This window comes from Poecile atricapillus, chromosome 12 (genome assembly GCF_030490865.1).
Source record: "Poecile atricapillus isolate bPoeAtr1 chromosome 12, bPoeAtr1.hap1, whole genome shotgun sequence".
NCBI lineage: Eukaryota > Metazoa > Chordata > Aves > Passeriformes > Paridae > Poecile > Poecile atricapillus.
The window spans coordinates 4,651,571-4,675,310 of NC_081260.1; the positions used below are offsets into that span (position 1 = coordinate 4,651,571).

At 45.1% G+C, this 23,740-nt stretch overlaps 1 protein-coding gene across 1 annotated transcript; it reads right to left on the reverse strand.

Annotated features, from left to right (window-relative positions):
• Nucleotides 1-1,005: 1,005 nt before the first annotated feature.
• FOXO4 (forkhead box O4) lies at nucleotides 1,006-23,259 on the reverse strand. The gene is made up of 3 exons (XM_058848137.1): nucleotides 22,762-23,259; nucleotides 10,493-11,725; nucleotides 1,006-6,275 (listed from the first exon to the last, which is right to left on the reverse strand). Exons 1-2 carry the CDS (start codon nucleotides 23,143-23,145, stop codon nucleotides 10,511-10,513), a joined length of 1,599 nt encoding a protein of 532 aa, XP_058704120.1. The 5' UTR covers nucleotides 23,146-23,259; the 3' UTR covers nucleotides 1,006-6,275; nucleotides 10,493-10,510.
• Nucleotides 23,260-23,740: the final 481 nt, after the last annotated feature.

Sequence of the window (23,740 nt, forward strand, 5' to 3'; positions counted from 1 at the left end):
GCTGAAGACAGCGTCACACTCATCAAAAGCAACCCTGAGCTAAGGCATTCCTATTTTGCCCTCCTTGGCAGTGTTTAAATGGCACAGGCCAATGCTCAAAGAAGTATAAGAAGTGTTAATGGCTACTGGGAAAATGCATGGTCCCCTGTTGTGCAGCAAGTTTTGAACACATCCACTTTGATCCACTCAACTGCAAAATCTTTGGCATTTTGTGTCTCCAACAGCACCCATCATTATGTGCCTGCAAGAAGCCCCAGGTACCAAGGAACAGATGAGGGGCAGACAGTCCCCCCTAAGGATCTCCTTCTAATTCCCCATTTTTGTAAATTGGGTTAAATCTTGCTGCAGGACCCTTAAGAGCCCCTTAGAGTTATACAGTTATTTGCATTAACTGTAGCAAAGAATAGAATTACAAAATAATATACTGAGTATCTAAGGCTTTGAAAGAAAATTTTCTGGCTGTACACACATTGTGCAATTTCACAAATGAGCTTTTACCCTCAGCAGTGTTAGAACATCCCCAACTTGCCCTCCATGTATCTAACCGGGCCAGTGGAATCCATGGTTTACACTCCTTCCCTCCTTACTCTCATCTCCTTACCTGCCACCACTGCTGCTGACACACCAAGATATTTGAATGTAGCTATACAAAACAGAGTCACCCTCAGCACTCAGGTCTAGAAAGGCAAGAAATTAAGGGACTAAAACAACTCTAGACTAGTCCTGCAGGATTTAAAACTCCCCAGGGTCAGTTTCAGGGTTTGGCACTCCATGGATCTCCATGCACTGCCAGCAAGTTGCAACAAGGGGCTCTATACACTGCAGAGCACACCAGAGACTTTGTGGGTGGTCACACTGCAACCCTTCTGCCTCTGGCCAACTAAGGGGCATTCCACTGACACAGGGGCCGTAACAGGTGAGGATGGCAGAGGAAAGAAGACAAGGGCAAGGAAAAATAGCTGGCCCTTGCCATGAGAACAGAACAAACTGTATGAGACACAGAACAGAGGATTACAGGTTTTTATTTTTCAAACGTTCCCCCCTAGTCTAGCACATTCTACGGTCTTGCTAGCACAGATGGTAACAAAGCCTGTAATGGTTCAGAAGTTACACTGCTACAGAGAGCAATCAAAAGCAGAGGTTTGTCTTCTAAAAAAAAAAAAAAAATTATTGTGAGAAATGGGTGGAAGAGTGCACAGGGGATGTGGTGGAAACTATGTCAGGTAGTGGTGCCTGCCCTGTGTGCAGCAGACATCTGTGCTAGCAATGCAGAAGCCTTTCCTGGGATCACACCAGGTGAAGACTTCACTGTGCTGGAAGCACCATTTCACAGAACCACCCCCACTGCCCTATGAAGGTGGCTCCTTCAGGAGAAGTAACCTATCTTCTATGTAGCCAAACCTCTCAAGACACCCTGGGGAACCCCACACCACCAGTCCCACACCACTGCCCTTCCGAAAACCAAGGACTCTTTTTGTGTCCCAGAACATCCCCTTCTACCACACACCATAACACTGCCTTAGCCAAAGAACCATAAATGCAACACTGTCAGCTCTTATACCTTCAGCTTCTGCTGCCTCTTCTCCCTGCTTTACATCACAGTATTAGGAGTGATTTTGATTCCATCATACTGCTTTCCATCAGCTACAGACACATCAGGGTGCAGGGAAAGACAGACAGGCTAGTGAAGAGAGGGGATCCCTTCCCTGAAGGTCAAGCAAGTGTGGTGATGGGTTAGCACATGCTCCAAGCTTTCACATGGACAGATCCTTCAGGCTTCAAAGTCACCTCTTGTTTGCTTTCCCCACATTAATTAGAACATGTTTTTCATTGGACATGCATCTGAGGCAAGCCCTAAGCTATTCCCTGTTCATGCTCATGTCCCAAAGTTGATTAATTTGTTTTGTTTTTGTTTTTTTTTTTAATAATGGATCCAAACTTTCACATTTTGGTGACAGTCCAGGTCACCACTCCCAAGGCACTCCTACCCATGGCACCAGACACAGGTTACTCAATCCTGGAGCAAGGCTAGCCCTGAAGCATTTGAATGTGTCTATAAATAAGCAGCTAAGTAAGAAAATTAACAAATTATTATCTACATAAAAGCTTTCTAGGCATTTCCTTTGGAAAAGCTGATTAGTGCTACTTGCTTCTATTATGACTCTTGTTTATGAATACACCCAGGCTCTGGAATGCTTCATTCCTCTCATCAGGATGATCTGACTGCTGTTTTAAAAGCAGTACAGGATAGGGCTAACATGGTTTTAGACACACCAGCAAGGAAAATTAAGGGTTCCTGGCAGCTTTCAATTTTCCAAGCTCTCACATGAAGCTCGAAGTACATGCTTGGAAGTAAAATATGCTTAAATTATAAAAAAAATTCAAGCAATTTGCCAAACCCAAGTGTAAATAAAAGAAACAAGTCTGCCTCCTACTAAGCTCCAAGGACTTAGTTACCTGAACCCTTTGTGGCCCTGAGCTGCATGGTGGCTTCAATGCATGTTAAGATGGCATTTGATCCTCTGAAGATGGAGGAACTTGTTGCCTGAGCTCAGTGAGGACAAGGAACACAGCATAAAGTAATGCTTCATGCCAAGAGTCTCCTACCCACTCCCCTCAGCAGCATCACTCCCCCATCTCACTGGCCCCTTCCCTTCTCATGCCACTCACAGCTGCTCTCAAAATCTCAGCCCAATACTTCATTAGAGCAAAAACTAGCACAAAGTATGGGGCCTGTGGTGCTAATGCAGCTTAAAGAGCCACCAAGACATTATCTGGTCTTCAGCAGCAGCAGTAGCAAATACTTTGGGCAAGAATACAAAAAATTGGACAAGTATTGAGCAACCCCTTGCCAGGTATATCCTTTCTGCAAGCAGCAGTTTAGGAACTTTAGAGTCTCCTTGTCCTGTGAGGAAGTAACCCAGGCTAAAAAAGCTCAAGGTTTATGAAAATGAAGTGTATGTAGAATTCCCAAATTCTCTGCATCCCTGCCCTCTGTGCCCACAATACAAGCTATCCTGCTAAACATAAAAAAAAAAAAAAAAGAAGATAAATTGCTTGCTTGAGCCTGCAACATTACATTCATGGTTTATTGAGCACTCCATGAGTCTTCTGAACACCATTCTCAGCACTAGTGCACTCTCAGGATTCTTCAACCACTGACAGCTCCTGCTGTGTTGAGGAGACAAAAAGCACCTGTACAGACTACTGCAAGGCAGAAATGTCACTTACAGGAACTTGGTACAGCAGGACTCCAGCCAGAGGTGCTCCTATCTCCAGTGCTGCCTCCAGAAGTATGGCCCAGGAATATGGGGGGAAAAAAAACAGGTATGCATTCTATTCCTTACTGAAGGGACAGGGTCATTTCTGAATTCACATGGTAGAGCACTAACCATGAGCCCTGGTGTTGCACCTCCTTCAGCAGATCGGGTCAAGGACATGAACCAGCTGAGACATGTCAGATGTCCCTGGGGTGCTACCTGAGTGCTCAGGGCCAGGCTCTCCGCAGACAGAGACCAGGCTAGCTCCCCGCTGCTGTCACACTTATGGGACACTTTGTAACAGTCTGAAGACAGCACCTCTTTGCCACAGACCAACCCAGCCAGAAACAGCTCACCATGGATTTCTGGTCTGAAGCACTGGTTACTGTCTTTTTTTATTGCTTTGGGTTCTGTTTTCATGGGCAATGAGCCAGAGACTCACATTTAACATGACCACACATACTGGTGTCTTGTCCTTTGATACTTGGCTGCGAATCATGGGCAGCCATTCAACTTGCTCTGTACATTGTTGGATCAAGTTCCCTTCAGGATCCAAGCTAACAAGGTGGCATATTATGTACCAAATAACATAAACCTCTCCAGTCTGTTCACTGCAGCTCAGAATGGCTGATTATTATGTGTGGCATGTGCCATCAGGTGTTGTGAAAGGGTATCTATGCACCTGTGTAATGAACTAACTCCAGTGAGAATGTTCATCCATGCCTCAAGTGTGTAAACCCTGGGATCCCAGCTTAGGAGCTGCTTTTTTGTTTATTTGTTACAATGAGGTGTGGCCAGACATGTAGATTGTGGGTAAATTTGAAACATCACTGGGAGGTCTGCCATGAAGGCAGCCTTCAAAACACAGGTTATCAAACTATTCAAAGGCTTTGATGGCATACCACGCTGTAGATAAGACTTTTGAAGACTCCTTGTTGGAGGCAACCAGGCCATTTCTCCTGTTACAATCTCCATTCAAATGAAAATGAAAACAGAGCAGACAAGCTGGTAACAGTGTGGCTCACTGTGCTGCATGATACAAACTTTCTGAACTGAAGCCACCTTCAAAAACGACTGGAGAATCTTTCTGCTAGACCAAGCCTGCCAGAACACCATGAAAGCACCACATCTCCCACAGACCCTGCCACTGCAAGCATCAGAACAGTGACAGAGACATGCCACTGAATTTATCTTTTGACCCCTAATTTCTGTCTTGCAAGAGGATAGAGGCAGAGCAAGATCCCAGGTGGAACCCTGAGGGTGAGCCTACAGGCTTCAAGTTCCCCAGCAGTACCAGAAGCTTCAGCAAGAAAACAAAAACCCTCAGAAACCAAATTGAGCTACCAAATACAACAGGTCATGCCCTCCATTAGGGCTACAGAGAGTGCCAGCAGATCTAGCATGATCCAGTCCACACCATCTCCTTAGCAGACTAGGGAATCTGTCCTGTCGATCAGCTGCAGGCCAGCTACTTACAGGATTAGCTGAGAACGAGCGCTGTTAATGATTAGCATTCTCTCCATTGTGCTCTTGGCTTGGCAGGACTGCCCAACCTGAACAGCTGTGGCTGAATGCCCTGCCAGGCACCTTCCCTCTGCCTCTTCTGGGGAGAGCAGCCATTCCCCAGTTACGCTGCGGTGTCCTTCCCTTCCCTTTCCAACATTTTCAGCTTCTTGGCCCAAAATGCCTTAGGCCTGCCCCCTCCCATACTGTAGTGTTATCTGGTATGAAGGGGACAGATGCAGCAAATGTGTTTTGTTTCATTTTATCCAATAATCTCGTTTTTCAATTAAAATATATAATATATATATTTAAAAAGGTTTAGAAAAGCTTCTATGTAATTTGAACCTACTTTTACATATAGATTACAATAATGTACAACTCTTCCCCACAGTGGTTTGAAACCACGGGGACCTGCCAATTCCTTCCCCTCAATCATATACATCATCAAACATCAAATGTGTTTGTTCCCAATACAGCTCTGAAAAAGAGTCTGTCACTGTTGCCTTTGCAGACGGAGAGATGCGTAATAGGGACACACATTACATTGGCTTCATATTCACTGTAGAAAGTTCCCAGATTAGTAAAAAAATATTTCATCTATAGAAAATGCCCTTCTGAAAAGCAACCAGGGCTCTGTTAAGGCCACACCCAGGCTTTCCATTTTGCTGCTGTAGCAAGACAGATCAAAAACAAACCCAAAACAATGTTTTTATGTCCCAGAAAGCAGCTACTAGCACCTGTGCTTATTTTACAGCAGCCTGGTGTATCAGGAAAGTGCTGAGAACAGCATAGGGACTTCTCAAAACATGCTTCTGATTCAATGGGGCTCAGTTGGCACAGTGAAAAACTCAGTGTCCTCCTGTTCCACCCAGGGGGACAACGGGAAGCCTTCTATACCATGATAACCACCCTTCCCTGCAGAATGATGATGAACACTCCAGTGATGGGCACACTGAAACCAACCCCTGAAACAGCACAGGGCTGCTACCAACAAGCTCCCACCAACTCCTCTGCAAGTCTGTGGGACACCAAGTGCACATCTGGTGGCTTAATCAGAAAGTCCAACTACTTTGCCCCATGAGGCAAGCCAAGTGAGAGCAGAACCAGCCCTCCACCAGTCCGAGGCACTGGGAGACTTTCTGCCATAGCAGATAGAGGACAGCCAGTGAGAGATTCCTCCAGCCAAACCCAACTCATCACACAGGAAAACACTATTGCCTGGCACAGAGTCTTCTGGCCGAGGTTTTTACCAGGGCTCCCCTTTGGACATGGGTTTCTCCAGATGGTCCAAGGCAGGGTCAGGTTTGTAGGAAGAGCCATGGCACATAACAGGATTACTATTTTTGAACTCTTCCTGTTGCAGCCAGGTGCAGGTTGCCCCTTCTTCCCAGATGGGCAGCCCCTTCTGCCCAAGGCATGATGTGCAGGGAAACTGAATCCAACATGCTCCATTCTCTTCTCTGCTGGGGTGGGAAGTGAAGTCAGAACCCAATGTTCAAAACCTGAAGGACACTAGGAAGAAGAAAAATAAGAGTGACTGGTTAGAGCACTGCTTCAGTGGGAATCCTGGATGCATAGATAAGGAGTTAATTACTACCAATCTGCCCCTACAGAACAAACAGACCACAAGAGACCTTGATCAACAGAGTTAAGTGGAGGATGCAATTGCTCAGCTCCAAGCTTCAGAGTATGACTGAGACAGAAAGACAGAAAGGTCAACAGTAAGTATTACTCCTGTAAGCTGACAGCACCAACAAGGCTCTTCAAGATAAGGAAGTTTAAAGAAGGACTTGGCTACCACCAGAGGCATTGCAGGAAAGCAGCAAGGAAGATGAAAATTACTCTTCACCTTAAACAACCACAAGTATCAACTGTCAGGGAAAAGACTGAAAAAGAGACACTTAAAAAAAATCACACACAAACTGTTTATGCTCACCCACATAAAGAAATCCTGTCTCTACCTTACAAATAATTAAACATTTTTAGATACCTTAATCCCCCAAAAGTCTCAAGGTCTCTTCTCAGGTCTTCTGCTTCACCTCAAATAAAGCTGTCACAACTCATTCAAACAAGACTTGGAATAAGTCTAAGCAGACTTAGGCCGCTGACATAAAACTACTACTGTAGATATACAATCTACTTTGAAACGCAAAACAGTGAGATAAATGTAGGGCATCCCATCAGCTACATTCAGTAACAGTGAGCATGAAATAAACCTGTGAAAAGGAAAAAAAAAAAAAAAGACTACAAGAGGGAATCAGCCCTGAACAAGGAAAGTCAGCAAGTTAAAACAGAAGCCAGAGCAACAGGCTGGTTTGGGAAATTGCAAGTTTATGAGGATTTTATTTATGTTCTGTCAGACAAAATCCAATGTTTGGAGCAAAAGGAATTCGATAGAGTAAGAAAAGCATGAATCCAGAACAAACTGGGCAAGGGATAAAGAGTTCTCCAGACTGAGAAGCTATAGGGAGTCTACCTGAACAACTAACAACAATTAACTAATATCCAAAAGATACTCCAAAAGAGTAGATGGATTTTACACTCACCAATGAAACAAAAACAATAGCACTTTATAAAAAAGGCAGTTCTATTTCTATGCTGACTGTCTTCCTCTGTGGCTAACTGCTCACTTTGTGGGTGCTGCATCACTGCTGGGCTGAAACAAAGTTTCAGTGTTTGATCTCTAATCCCCATGCAAAGAAACACAGGCAGGGTTCAAACAGACTCCTGGTGAAGCTGTGGACAAGTCTTTGGCATTTAACTTGCAAGAAGAGGATAAAATCATGGGAGCTTTGAGCACCAAAGGTAACACCAAATAGCTCATATCTTCTTGAGTGCTGCAGATAAGACTAAGTACTCTTTCCTAAAGATATCCTCTTGTCTACAAAGAGAAATATTTCCCCAGTTCACTTTCATTCTGGCTGCTCAAATCAGAACATGATCACTGTGATTAACTGACAAACAGTTTTTGCTCAGCATTAAACCCATAACTGACCCAGGAGGGCATGAGTTAAGCCCACAGGAACTACTCAGAACAGCTTTATGTCAGTGATCACTTAAGAATAGCTTTTGCCAGTGTGAATTTAACACAGAGAAAAACACAGTAAGAGAAAGGATACAAAAGGCAAAGTGCCACACCAGGACAATATATAGCTTTCCCTGAAAAGTGATTTCTAAACAGGGGTCCTAAGAACTCACTGCAGTAAGGGAGAACTGACACAGTCTTGACCTCCTCACAGACACTGATGCCTGCAGCTTTCTTCATTTTGTAACTCATTAATTTGAGAAAGCATTCTGCCTTCTCCCAGGAACACTCCTATTTCTCTCCACATGCTCCCCCACTCCCTCTTTGCTAGAAACCTGATCCACCTCTCTGTCTGGGCAGCCTTTTGCACAATACTTGCTCTCCTTTGGGGAAAATCTCCCCCTCATCCCACTCCGTGGACTCCAGCATACAGGCAAAACAGAAAAGCTTTGCGAAACTCAGAAAAGGCAAACATAATCTAAGGACAGAAAAAAAGGCTTGAAGCAAAGCTCACTGACAGGGTGTGGCCTCTCCTCCTCGGGCTGCACTGCTGTGACCAGAGCACCGAGAGGCACGTGGGAGCTACGCTTTCTGCTCAAACACAATAGTGGTTCAGAACTTGTTCCAGATCTCACTCCTTCATGTCCAGCATATTTTCCAGAAAGTATAACCTCAACTGCATGTGTGGAACAAAGAAAATCCAGGGGTTTTGACATCAGTACCTCCTCTGTTTTGATTAAGCAATGCACACAGAATACAATACGGAACAAGAACATAACTGTGCTTTTAAGAGCTCCTGTTCTCCCACTTAGGCACTTGATTATATCCACATCTTCAACTGTACTAGACCCTACCTTTTGATAAATAATTCCTCAGCTTCTCTGCTTTACACTCTTAAAAAATAATCTATACCTGGTACGCTGTAAAAAGAGGTCTTGTCTATCTGGCCTGGGAGTGGAGGACAACTTGCATATGTTCTGTGAAAAATATTTCACCCCTGTAAAGTCCACAAATATAATGGCCTGTCCTAGCATGGCATAAAAAGAAAAAAAGAAAACCCTAACAAACAAACAAAACCTACAACACAAAAGCTCAGAACAGTGGAAACACTTCTCAAAAAGCCACAGCCTCTGCCACTAATTTGCCAACAGTCCTAACAGAAGGATACCATAGTTTTGTCAACCAAATTTGTCTTTGAATATCTTCAAGTGAAATACAGAAACTCAATTTCAATTTAAGACACTCAGTAATTCAGCAAATGCACAGCTAACAGACATCACTATAAAAAGCCCTGTGAGGAAACAGAAAAGCTTAACTGATCCCTCTCTCCCTACAATAAAGAGATGTGTTAGGTACAAAGAGAAGAACACTACTAGGAAATGACATCCTAAGCAGTGGGATGTGACTTGGAATAAGAGGGAGTTAAGTTGTGTTTAAAACCTCAATATATATAGTGGTGCATCAATATGTTCACACAGTTTAAGTAACACCAGCTCAAATGACAGCATTTTACTCTGTCTAGACCCAAGACACTTGTAGAAAATGGCTGCACTGACAGAGGTCACCTGGTCCAAATCACCTCCAAGTTACTCAGATGCCTAGGAAAGAGTATTAAGGTCAAATAGATGATAATCTCTGTCCCCATGATTTTGAAGCTTAAGGGCTTCCCACCACTGAAGCAGTATCTGCAGTTTGCCCTTACTTCTGCCTGCTCAGCTGGACAGTATTAACAGTTGAATTTGCAACACTGACAAATACCATATCTGCCTCCTAAAAAGGAAATATTCTTGGCAAGGCGTCCACTTTCCAACCAATGTCCAGCCTATGCTCCAGTCTGTCCACTTTCCATCAGCTAACAGAGTTCCAAGTGTGAAGCAGGCCTTCAGCTCCAGTTCCCCAATTCTTCTACCGCCTCTGGTTTAAGTGTTTCAAATCAGGGTGTTACAGCCACAAAAAGAAGATATTTTTAAGTCTTGTTGTCATATACACTATTTGCCAAAATTACCCTATTTGTGCAAATATGATAAATTGCTGAAGAGGCAGCTTTGCTGTACATGGGATAGCACTAACACATCCTTCTACCTCCATCCAAACTGCAGACTCCTGTTTCTAATAATGGGAAGCAATTCAGTATTTAATGCTGGTGAGCCAGCTTACCTGACTTAACAGACACTACCCCAGGTAAGGGCAGGGCAGAAGGTATGATAAGAGTGACTGTGACCTCTAAACACAGACCAAAGCAGTCATGACACAGACGGGCTTTGCTACTACACATAGTAGAGAACTCTGCAGGGATAATAATAACCTGGATAGAAACACAGTATGTGCTCGGCTCACTTCAACCATTCTGTACATACTGGTGGATGTCTTTATTTACGGAATCAGCACATGCTCTCATGTCAACTGTAGTGCTGTAGGCACTGCCTGATGTCCTGTGATGGAGTCATCTTGGGTGACAGGAGACAACAGGAGTTTCATTCAGGTTGCTGTTCTATTTCATAAAGGAGCTGACTACCTGGCAAGTTAAATTCACCTACCTTTAAACAGCCTTTTCTCCTACTAAAAGGGAACATGACTCTTCCAAAAGCTTTTTACTGTGCTTTCAAAGAGGTTCCTTTAACTGCTGCAGAGTTGGGCACAGGAACCATCCTAGATAGGGCTGTTTCCACTATTGAGCTGTAGCATTTTACACAACTACACCTACCTTTTTGTGCTCCTGAAGTTAACTTGGTACCCAGGTATGGTTGGAGGCCTGTGAGGTGCTGGGATAGCTGGGAGTAGGCAGAATAGGTTCAAAATTGAAGTCCAGTCCTCCATCCATGAGTTCACTGTTGATTATGTAATCCATATCACATTCAAGATTCTCCATGTACATGTCAATGTCCAGGTCAGTGGGCAGCCTGTCCTGGTTCAATCCCAAGGGAGCAGGGCTGGCAGATGAAAGGAGCACTGGACTGCCCAGCTGGACTGACTGGGCAGTTGTTGCAGAAACTGGAGCCTTCAAACTGGTGATGCTGGCAGTGTTTTGAGGAGATGTCACTATGGGAAGTGTTGATGGCAAAACACTGGCACCGACTGGTTCTGCCTGCTGCTCTGCAGGCTTTCCTCGTGGATTGCCTGAGCTCATCTTACTCTGGGCAGCTTGTCCACCCAGAAGCAGAAGAGTTCGGCTGCTCATCCTGTTACCGGTCTGTGGGAGAACTGGATCCACCTGAGTCATCATAACATCCCTTGGAGGTGGAGAGCTGGGTGTCAGAAGAGCTTCCAAGGTCTGAGGAGCAGAGAAATGGCCAACAGAACTTTGCAGTGAAATATCAACAGGGTTAAAGAGGGAGTTGCCAAAAGTCTGACCAGCTGCATTTGGGCTCTGCAAGGAAAAGCTGGAATCTCTCTGGATCTGACCACTCGAGGCAGATTGCTGGGTAGATAGCACAGATGAGCTGGGAGACATCAAATTTAACCCATCGATGAGCTCAAGCTCCTCAGTCACAGTTGGTGGAACATTGCTGGATGCACTGGAGTACACGAGAGAAGGAAGCAGCTCCTCATCATGGAGGTCATCCTGCTCTGTCAGGATAGGAGAAAGCCTGGCACTAATGGTGCTTGCATTGGAGCTGGTTCGAGGCCGGAAGGTGTTCCACACATCAGAGTCCTCGTTGCTTCTTGAGGACGGGCTCCCAGGCCACTTGGGAAATTGGGAGCCAGGACTGTCAGCAGAGGATTCTGGTGCAGACTGGAGAGGAGGCTTCTTCCTGGATGCTTTACCTCTGACTTTTGCAAGTTTGCTGCTGTTGTCCATGGAGGCAGCTCTTCTCCTTGGTGCTTTTCCACTTTTGCCACCCTCAGGATTGAGCATCCACCAAGAGCTCTTCCCTGTGGCTTCATTATGGACTTTAATAAACTTGCTGTGCAGGGACAGATTATGTCGAATAGAGTTCTGAAAAAAAAAGAAATAAAACCACAAAATGTGAGGACCTGACAGCTGACACATCTCCCACTTAGAAACCTCACAAGCTTAAACATATTCAGTCAGTATCTGGAGAAGAAAGTTATAACAAAAAGCTATCCATAAAAATCTGCTATTTCTGTCTGAACATGCTTTGCAGCACTAGCAAGCAGTGCCATGTTTCACTGCAGTACCAAGGGTGAAGCTACCATGACAACTAGCAGCTTTCAGCTAGCAAAATACTAACACAAAAGAACTTTTAAGACCATACAGAATCTGCAAAAAATTAGGCAGAGCAAGTAAAAAAGTTCTCAAATACAACCTTCAATTTCAATACAAGCCTACCTGAATGTGAGCTATTGCTGTTCCCACCCTTTTGTGAACCCCTTCACCCAGCATAAGCCTGGCCAATTTTTTTAATGTTTATATAGCCAGTTTTCAGTCAGATTCAAGCAGAGCATAACAGTGAATCCAACAGACTGGGTAAAGAGAAATGGCAAAATGCTTCTATTCAGTGCACCCATTAACATCTCCACCCCAAAACTGGAGAAATGAGAGAAACTTTAAGGAACAAGAGTCCTACAATCCTGGAGACTGCCAGGCTCCCTCTGCAAGGAGGCTGTGAGCTTTCCTTGGTGCATGTTCCTGACAGGGTAAGATGTTCAGTGGATACTGCACTCCCACACAGTACAAGCCAGTTTTAGCCTCTCCCATCTTTCTGCTGGGTAAGACACACATTCCTTGCCTCTCCCAGCTCCCTCCTTTTGGTTTAGCTTTGCTGAAAACTGCAAGCTAACAAGTCTGTACACCATCATCAAACTTAAACTTTTGTCTTGCAACTGATAAACTCACCAGTGTTTTAGAATCGGGAAGGAACAATCTCATTGTTTGAACAGATCCTCCATAAACTCCCCTTGAGGCCTGCACATTTATTTGATATCTGTACTTAATTTGTTCAGATGGCCAAATTACAGATCATTAAAAGGTGCTGCATTGGAAACATAATAGGGGTCTGAGCGCAACATCTTTTTCATTTAAACTAAAAGATATGTAACAACCTTCAGCTTTCAAGCATACTCTCTTAATTCTGAACAAATTAACAGTGCTTTTATCATCTTTTTCCACCAACTCTCAACACAGTTTTTTCCTGTCTGCTGCTTTCCCTCTCCCCACCCTTTTCCTCTCAGAAAATCCTCCCCATGCTAATTTTGGCCACCTCACCAAAAGTACTATCCTAGAAAAAAGTAGACACTGATAGATAAACAATACAGGCAAAGTGGAAAGTTTTAATGGAGATTGAAGGAGATCTGAGAATCATCCTGGGTTAGCTTTCATTTTAACCTTTGGCTGTTGAGGATTTGGAGAAGACTGGTTGCTTGCTGCAACTGGAATCAAAGAATACACATGTTCTTAATTGGAGAATGACTGCAGAGCCAGAGCCTGATGGAACATGTGCCAGTCAATGCTCTTACACAGTTTTATTATTTGAGCTGTTCACAGTAATAGCTGTACAATAGTCCTGCCTGGCATCTTCTCTAAACAAAGCTTTCCTTTCCTTCAAGTGTTGAAACAAGTATTTCAGACTGGTGCACTGTCTCCTGCAAGGCTGCTGCTTTCATTTCCAAAGAATCCTATCCCCTTTCCCAGGTAAATGTACATAACTTTGAATACACACTGCTGCAGCAATAAGAACCACTAAGTTGTCACTAATTCTTCATTTATTCTCCTGAAAGCAGCCTGTGAGTTCATGATGGCAACTTGGGTATCATAAGAAACAATTTGTGTAACTAATTTTTGGCTGAAAAGCAACTTGAAATAAGACATCTTGGAATAAGAATAGGATTCACATGAGCACAATGAAGCCTGGCACCTTCTATGAAAGAGTCTCAAAGTAATTTTACGTGTTACTGCTGAACTGACATAATGGCTAAGCTGTAGAAACAGATAATTGCTGTACCACTCCTTCCTTCCTCATCTTCCAACTCTCATCCTTCCGTAACACAAGTATCTGTGACCCTATAAGCCAGTCCAGAGAGCAAACCAAACTGAAAAGCAGCTTTATCCTTCTTTGGAAACTATTTTTCCTGCCTGTTTTACATGTTTTTTGAACTACCGCACTGTCAAGCACTGAAAACTAAAGAAGAGAACAGAACACGTAGTTGGAGGCAGAGGAAAAAACCTGAGTATTTCTCCCAACAGGGTTAACTTATCTAAACTGCAATGTCTACATTATCGTTTTTGCACCTCTCCTGCAGACTGTGGGAGGCAGCTGAGCACTGCACTGCAGCACCCAAGCCCTAACTCACCTGCAGGACCCAGCTTTGCCTGCAGGCTTGAGCCCAGAGTGTCCCAAACTCCAACTGAATGCACACACCCACCAGCCTGGGTGCTGTGGGACAGCACCAGAAAGCACCTGCTAGAGTGACTCAATACACCTAACACATGGAGGGCACCCTTCAATCTCACTGAGAAAGCCAGGGACAGATCAATTATGCTAAAATAATCACAGAACTGCAAGTCAGACCTGACAGAAGAGGAAATGACAGAGTTCAGTCACCTGGGCAACCCTGACATATTTCCTTTCTTGATGTTAAGCAACCCACACCAGAAAACATACAGATGACATTTTTAGATGCTCAGCTTCAGCAGTGTAGGAGGCTCCCAGCTGGTCTAAGCATCTGCAAAACACACAAGGTCTTGACTCTGTAACTCTTTGATCATAAATAAGCATGACCTGAAGGAAGAGGTGCAGGCAGGAATCCTTCAAATCCTTAGGAACATCTTCAGCCACTAGTTAGGGGAGGTTATTGCTATTTATTTAGGTATCTTTTAGTGGTACTTATGGCTGCATGTTAAGCATAGCCATAAAAAAAAAAAAATGCCAGTCTGTGTCTCTAAATCCATCACAGATCAAAGATGATTCCTGCCAACCACACTCAGACAAAACCAGTCTGAAATTAAGGACAGATAGTATGCAAAAAAATCAAGTTTGGCTAGAGACATTTATTGTACACTGAAGGGTGGACCATTCCCTAGGTCATAACCACTGTCTTCAAACTAGGACATACAGACTAGCCACAGAAGTGTGGCTAGCAGTTTATGCAAACTATTCCCTTAATCTTAGTTACCAGAACATTAAGTCTTCTTCTTTGATAAAATCTCCTAGCCACAGTTAAAGGACAGAACATTTCTCACCATCAAATCAGGCCTGCCCCTACACCAACATTAGTGCTGCTGTGGATCCTGCCCAGCACCAAACAATGCCTTAGTCTCATGTCAGGGAAATAGCCACAGGAGCTGGTAGCACAACCAAGCCATTCTCCTGCCCAGTCAGCCTCATGGGCAACTGCCACAGACCATGGAAAATGCTCACGTGAAGTGAATGCAGAAGACTGAAGGCCACTGACAACCTTTCCAGGGAACTATACAGCTTTATAGGTACAGCTGAGGTTCCCTACCATAAAACTGAAGTTTACAGGAGCAGAAGGAGAATCTTGTGCTCTGCCCAGCAGAGCTTTTCCATACAACAGTGGTGCATGGCCTGTGCTGTGCTAGCAGACCACTCAGGACCAAGCACAATGCTCAGAAAGACAAGACACAGCAGCTATCCTTCCAGGAGATGCAGTGGCTTCTTTCCTTTCCTGGCCATTATCCCAGGAAACATCAAGTTTAAACTACAAACCACAGAGGATCAGATTATTTTAACAAAATGTCTCTCCAAAGGATGAGTGACAAAAAAAAACCAGCTAAAAAAAAGAAGGGAAAAAAAAAGAAAAAGCAATCACTGCAGCTGCCTGTAATACACTCTCACTGCCTTGGAGGCATACAAAGAACTTGGTCTCATCCCAGTGCAGGGCCATGTTCCACGTGTTCCACTGCCAGGCCTATAATTGTGCTGAATTATCATTTGCCATGGCATTCTTGGAGGCTGCAAGGGGAGAACACTCCGCCTGCTGTATTTGTCAGTGCCTGTCTCAGCCACTTGGCTCCAAAGGCTTCAGGAAAAAGTGTTCCTAGTAGAGATTTTGCACCAGCAAGTAAACAACTGCTCCAGAGCCAGGGAGATGAAACACTTCCCCAGCAATCCCCTTCCAGAAGGCACACACGAGCACAGATGTCAAGCTCAGCAGACGGGGATCTCTATCTTAGGAAGAACATTTTCCTTTCTGTAATCTTTCAGTGGGAGGCCAGAAGAAAAAGATCATAGGTCTCTAAAAAGCAAAGACTGAGGCAATTTACAAGACAGGCAGGCATACATAACAAAAGCTGTTAAGGATTAGATAGAGCAGAAGAAACTTGTCAGAACAAGTAATACCAGCAGCCCAGTGTCTTAGGTTGCAATGCAAGATGTAACCAAAAGTATGTATTCTATTACCATCTGTTCAAACCAGGTGGGGCAGTGTTCTTTATCTCTTCCACCACCCATCCTCCCTCCAGAGGAATATCCTCTGTTAATGGGCCATTGAGTCTCACTGCATGACTGATAAAATGACATCATCCCATTGGGAGATGCTCCACCCAGGGGGAGGAGCCAAGCATTCCTACCTGGATATAATCTGAGGTTTGGAACACTACAGGGAGCCTTTCTCCCCTGGATTCCCAGAGGAAGACCAGATCCATCTACAATACCACTGTACCATTGGAGGAAAACGACACCCTTCTACAGGATTACTGCTTCAACAGAATGACATCTGGCACTCCAAGAGGACTGCAGCCACCATTTAAACAGTCTGCTACCAACACCCTGACAAACAGGGTGTCAGGTTGTATTCTGACTCTGTCACTGTTTTTTTGTACTACTGCATTTTAATTTTCCTATTAAGTTGCAGGTTATTATTTTTGTGGGTTTTTTTTGTTTGTTTGTTTATACATACTAAAAATGAACTGTTATTCCTACTCCCATATCTTTGCCTGAGAGCCTCTTGATTTCAAAATTATAGTAATTCAGAGGGAGGGGGGGGTTTACATTTTCCATTTCAAGAGAGGCTCCTGCCTTCCTGAGCAGACACCTGTCTTTGCAAACCAAGACACCCAGGAACAGCTTTCTCTGAGGACTGCATGGATAACTGAGCTGTGCTGCAGGGAATAACCATTCAGCAAAGCAGTTTTCCAGAAAAAACCGGCAAGGAGCAGGAAAGAATAGCAGCAAAATCTTTAAGTAGCTTGACCGGCATTGTATGAAGTAGATGAATTTTCACTAAAAGACAAGCTTTTCCCAACTTTTGAGGGGAACAACCACACTCAAGGCTTCAAATAAAAAAAAAAAAAATAAAAATCTCGTGTTTCATACTTCTTTAGGGCATTACAACATGGGCCTATCAGTGTCACTTTAAGGAGGGCTAAGTGTATGTTACTACACTGTGATGGTTGGCCCTCCTCACAGCTGAGTACTCATGAGTTTTCTTCCACCTAGAATACAGGACACCTGGTGACCCCACATTTGCACTATTATTCCGCTTCTTTGTACTGCCACCAGACACATTTTCCACACCCAGCACTCCGCCATCCGCAACACCCTGCCATGCCCAGCTGCCTTCCTCCCACCTCACCTACACCAGACTCTACACACTGTGGCCAGACCATTTAAAGACTAATGGGATTAAAAGGTAAAATACTCTGTTAAGAGAAAGACGATAGACAACATCCACCTGTGTTCACCAGGTTTTCATGCTGAGCTCCTCAGCATGGCATCTGAACAACTGTCATTTAGCTTCTGTTATTTATTTCCCCCCTGCTTTAAGGAAACTCAGGCTGTCAGCAGCTGGGACAGGGAACATCTCCCTGAAGCCAGGATTAAGCACATCACTAATACCACATGAATGTGTTTGGGCCACATGAGGTAATGACAAGAATCCAGCAGTTTCTACCCACCCTCAGCTACACAGGATTCAAACAGCCAGACTCTCCTTCCCCTTTGTAAGGCAGCAACTTCCAAGAAACCAAAATAAATCAAAACTAAAAGAGAGCAGCACCTACAACACCATTAAAGAGTAGGTGGACTTAAATGAAGTACCAGTGATGACAGCAATGACATCGCTATTCCAATTCAGTTTAGAACATATACTTCTTCATTTTTAGTGTCAGAAGATTTAATGGGGAATCATATCCTTTCAGGCACATGAACATATGAATAAACACTACAGGCTTTCTCAACAGTCACAGAAAGCAGCCTTTCTTCACAGACTGAGGTCAGTGGCGTAGCAGAAACACCTCCAGACTCCACACTGTGCCTCACCTCTGCACAAACCTGCACCAGACTGAAGGTTGGGCAGAATTACACTTTGCTCAGAGCCAAGATGCTGAGCTGAAGTTTTGTGTTTCCTTTTGGTTTATGGCATCCATTCAGTTTTGTCTCAGTGAGGAAAGACAGGGAAATATTCTGAATGTCTTCTCAAACCATTGCAGCCTTTCAGTACCTAAAGGGGGCCTACAAGCCATCAGGAGAGGAAATGCTTACAAGGGCATAGAGTGATAGGACAAGGGGGAATGGCTTCAAACTGAGTGTAGGTTGAGATTGGACATTAAGAAATTCTTCCCTGTGAGGGTGGGAAGGCCCTGGCACAGGCTGCCCAGGGAAGCCATGCCTGCCCCATCCCTGGAAGTGTTCAAGGCCAGGCTGGATGTGCCTTGAAGCAAACCTGGTCTATTAGAAAGCATCCCTGCCCACAGCAATAATGTAGAATGAGATGATCTTTAAGGTCTCTTCCAACCAAAAACATTCTGTAATCCTATATCTTGAAATTATCATTACCAAAACTCAAAGTAAACGCAGCACTGCCACCAGATGTTCCCATCTGGGTAAAGGGCTTCTTAGTGAAATTAAAGAAAGTTCTCCTGATAATGATTTGGCCCCTTACTGTTTCAAGCTAAGAACCTAAGGTTTTGACAAATCTGAGCAAGAAAAAAAATAAAATCTTAAGGTATAAAGGGACACAACAGCAGCTATAAAGAAACAGTGAATGTACCTATTTTAGGAACTTATAATTCCTTATTTGCAAATCTGACTACAGAAAAAAACAAAGTTATCTGACTGATCAGACAGCACACCAATAAACAATAAACTTTTCAACTTTACCAAAACTAGTGTTCACATGATTTTGTATCTACTGAACTGGAATTTATTAAATAAAGATAGCCTGGCAGAATCTGCCAGCCACAGCACAGCAGAAATAGTCCAGAAAATGGACTGGCTTGCTTTTATCTGCTGGCCTATTCTTTTTCATGGAGGAGTTTCAGAGGGCCACAGGACAAGCAGTTGCTCCAACCTGAGGGAGCTCTGCACATGCTCTGCCAGATCAGATATCCACAGCTCTGGGAGAAGCTGGGGACCATCAGATCCAGCACGGAAGCACTGAAAGCCAGTGAAGTGACTGTGTCTGAGCCCTCAGCCAGGTCTCTTGATCCATCTGGTCAACATTTAATATTAGCTACATAGCACAAACACAAGGCTGGGATGGCAGGCTTTTCAGGAAAATGCTGCCCACTCTTACACAGATTAAGATCTAGACATCTGTTTTAGATAAACAGAACACTTGGTAATTTATAATTCATAATACAGTTCCTTGAGCTGTTGCATATATATATATATACATGTATGAAGGTACATATGTTGTGTATATCCATGCACACATTTGAAATAAATAGGGAGTACAAGAATGCAGAAGTGTGACATCAGCTTCCCATAATTACTGTAATAGCACTTTATGTTGCATACATAGGAGACATCTGATTTTTGTTTCAGTGACATAGTTTTGGAAGGTGAAAAGGACAACTTAAAAGTTTATTCTGCTTCTACAAAGAAAAAGACAAGAGCTTGGGGAGAATACACTATTTGTTCCACCAAGAAAGATGAGTCCTTCATATTGTTCCTCACTGTGCCAAATTTGCTCATACTCATGGATGCAACAACCAGTGCAAACTGCTTCTGCAGGGTTTATACACTTTACTCAAAACCCTCAACACCTTCCTCTTGCAAGTAATCTCAAAACCAAAAGGAATTATCATTTTATCCACAGATATCCAGACTATCCCGCAGAGCACCCAGGGAAGGATTACGAAGAAGCCCCTATAAATGCACTCTGCAATGACACTTCTGCTTTGGCTGGTTAATTCTTAACTTCAGTTGAATTCCTGCAGGGAAAGAACAGACTGCACGCACAGCAAATCTGTCCTTTACAAGGTGCTTGAAGTACTTCAAGAGCAGCCAACACCATCTTCCTCGAAAACACAGATTCTTCCGGAATTCATGGAGGTTACACCCTGGCAGTCTGTAACAGCTGCACTTCCCCCAATTGTATAGTGGAGTAGAACAGCTCTAAATTAATTATGAAACAACAATGATTTTATGTGGTTTATATTAACTAAAGTAGATTAAGAGTTTTTAAAGACACGTTGCTTTTAATTACTTATTCAAAATTCTCTATTAAACTGCATTACATACAAATAAAATGTAATATCAGTGTGGCTCCGTCCAAACAAGACAGAAATGCCAAAACTCTAGAGCTGTACCACCATCTTAACAGGCATCAAAATGCTACAACTACCTTTAACATCTTCCCATTTATTTCCTTTATGGAAAATCACTCACCTAGAAATTGAGAAATCACTAAAGCTAAGACAACAAGAAGATTTTCTTTTACTTTTCAGATTAAAAAACCCACAAAACATGCAAGCTTCACAGCTCTAAAAATAACAAAGGAAGAATAAAACAACAAAAAAAAAACCCAACCAGACAGGTCCATTCCTCACATGAAGACACATCTTTTGTTTATCCAGTCTGTCTTATATAAGCACCTATTAATTTTACTGTAGATCCACAAAAGTCAAATTGAACTGACCTGACTGACTCCCCATCTGTAAAACTGTAAATGTCTGATGTCCCTTCACTTAACACATCTGAATGCAAACAGACTGAGGTCAGTAAAACAAACAAAACCTCTTGCAAACCTATGTAACTGTATGTTAACAGAAAGAAAGACTAGAAATAAGTTCCTATAAGTATGGTCACACATCCTGCCAAGCTCTGCCAACAGGATTTTGTGAGTGAGCAGGAAAGAAAATGTATTGTATTTCTATCATGGTTTTCTGTTTGCTGGTTAAAATCAAGAGCTTCAAACTGCTCTAATCATAAGACAGGCTGATTCCCATCACAGTTGTTTTTGTTGTTCTGCCTGCCCTCATCTTTCTTGGCAAGAAGTTTCTTTTTCTTCTCCTTCTAAAGCAAGAATTAGTCTGTTCCCAGGCTGAAAAAACACACTAAAAAGTGAATCACAGAAAAGCTATGACAGCATCTGAGTGGGAATCTCACTCTCATGTATGCACAAATTCTCACAGTGAACTTCTGGAATTTAAATCTACCTGTACATGTCTCAGAAGTGAGACATTATTAAAACACGGAGTAAAACCTAAGACTAACGGTCCCATTACACGTGAATGGATACAACAAAAGAACAGCCATACTGACTCAGGCCAGAAGTGTACTTATTCCAGCATCCAGTCCAGCAGGACATCTCACTACACTCCACCACAGTATCTGGGGAGCATTTCAGAAGCCCCACTGAACTTTAATCTCACACCTTACTGCCAAACAGATACTCAGACATATTCCTGACTAGAAAATGCACCAGTTTTGTTAAATGAGCATGACTGCATTCAGGAGCAGCAGGACCAGGAAAGTAGCCCTAGCCTGAGGAAACAAGAACTATCTTCCAGTAAGAACACCAAAGTTCAAACACTGTCCCAAATCAGAACTTAGTATGCAGGATTCAACCTACACATAGAAATAACAGAAAATGATCCATACTAGTTAAACTAGATGCACTCTCTAGGAGCTGTCAGTAAGTGATAAATAGGAAAGGTGAAATGACATGTGCCAGCCCAAGCTCTGACAGCTGCATCCCTCTCACCATGTTTCTACCCTCTCGAGCAAATATTTGCACTCACACCACCACGTGGTGTGCCGCTTCAGAGAGCTGAGCCAGCTGAAAGCCAACCTACCAGAAACAGACGTTTATTTATTTATTTATTGTCTGAAATTAACTCTCTGTCCTCACCTACTGCTCAGTCAGACAAACACAGGAACACGTGGCTGGAGTCAGGGAAGCCCAAAGCCCCAAAGCCCGTGCCAGCTGAACCTCCTGCAGAAATGCAGAATGGATGAACTGCTAATAAATACTGCAAACAAGAGTGTAATTCCAGTCTGTAGTGAGAGCAACAGATCACACTCTTTAGAGTCCAGTCTCCATGGCATCCACTCTGATACACCAGGAAAGGCTGAGGGGCTATTTTGCAAGCCAGCTCTCACATTTCCCTTTCTCTTTGCTGGAGTTCTTTAGACTAAAGATAAGGGACCACGAGGTCGCCACAGGCAGAGGACTGAAACAGTCTGGAGCTCTTTTAGGCTCTGCACATGCCTATTTCCAGAACGAGAGAAGGCACTGCTGAACCTTTAGAGCAAAATATTGCCTTCCCTCTTCCAAACTCCAGTAAAGGCCCCCATCACGGTCCTGGAAACAGGACCCTTTCTCAAGGGACCTTCTTGAAAGCCAAGCACGCCTGCCATGACAGTTATTTATATTGAGCTTTAGCACAGTCACGTGATAAAGAACTGCAGCCTTGTGACTAAAAACCCTTCAACCGAGGCTTTACAGAGAAACTTGGACACAGCCTTTTAAATTACTCTCCCTTCTCTCCTGGAAAAGTTTCTAAATCCAAACAGCGCAAGGAATAGCCTCGCAGGGCCATGCCATAACCACCCCCAGCAGCTGATCCAGCTGCACAGAGCCGACGCTTGGGCTGGATCTGAGAAATGCCCGGAGCTTTCAGTAGAGCTAAAGCCCAGGCTTCGCAGCGTGGGCACCACTCACTGGCACCGACGCCGCGACTGCAGACGAGCAGCAGCAACAGGTGAGCATGGAGCGGCCGGCGGGGCGGGCCGGGGCCCCGGGGAGGCGCCTCCGCAGCCGCTCCTCGCCCGGCCCGGCCCCAGCACACAAGGCCTATCCCTCCGGCCCCGGCCCGTCACGCACCTTCCAGCCAGCGGAGCTATTGCTGTCACCCTTGTCCTTGAAGTAGGGGACGGAGCGCACCATCCACTCGTAGATCTGCGCCAGCGTGAGCCGCTTCTCGGGGGCGCTCTCGATAGCCTGGCTGATGAGCTCGGCGTAGGACTGGTTGCCCCAGGCATTGCGCCGGGAGCCGCCCTTCCGCGCTGCCGCGCCGCCCGCCCGCGCCCCCTCGGCCCGGCCGGGCCCCGCCGCCGCGCCGCCTGCGCCCTCCTCCGCCGCGCCAGCCGCGCCGCCCGTCTCCGCTTCGGGCCGCGGCAACGGCCAGGTGCAGGAGCGAGGGCGGCTCTGCGGCTCAAAATCAGGGTCGATGTCCGGCGACGCCGCGGCCCCAGCTGGCTCCGCCATGGGCGCCGCCTCAGCCCCGCTAGGAGTGCCGGGCCCGCCACCCCTTTGTGCGCCCCGGGCCCGCCGCCGCCGCGCCGCTCTGTTTACCAGGGAGCAGCGCCGCTCCCCGCGCCTGCGCGCGCAGAGCACGCCGGGAGCGGTAGTTCCACCGGGGCGCTAGCGGGCAGCCCGTCACAGCAGGTGGACTACAGTACCCAGCGTCCCCTGCGGCGGAAGGCGGGGTGTTCCCCCCGACGGGTGAGCGTGGCAGGCGGTGCGTTGATGTGACTACATCTCCCAGTGGGCACAGCGGCGGCTGGGCTTACATAACCCGCCAGGCCCACGGTGGCTCTAGTCTCCCCTCGACGGTAGAACGGTGATGGCGGCGTAGTGGTGGCAGCCCCGAGGCTGTCGCAGCTCCTTCGTCCACCTCAGACCGTGCCGCAGCACTCCGGGTCGGGGCGGGAGCGCCGCTCCCTCCGCCATCCCGTCACGGATGGGAGCCTATTTCCGGGACACGCCCTGGCGTAAGGCGTGATGGGTCTGCGTCCCGATCTGCCCGTCAGAGCCGCGGCAACCATGTTCCGGGGCCTCGCTGTCCCTGCGCTGTACAGCG

What these genes read in the sequence shown, in the direction of transcription:
- FOXO4 (XM_058848137.1), bottom strand. Translation starts at nt 23,145, where the DNA reads ATGGCGGAGCCAGCTGGGGCCGCGGCGTCGCCGGACATCGACCCTGAT. An exon ending in ATAGCTCCGCTGGCTGGAAG is followed by an intron (nt 11,726 to 22,761) that starts GTGCGTGACGGG and finishes TTTTTTTTTCAG; the next exon opens with AACTCTATTCGACATAATCT.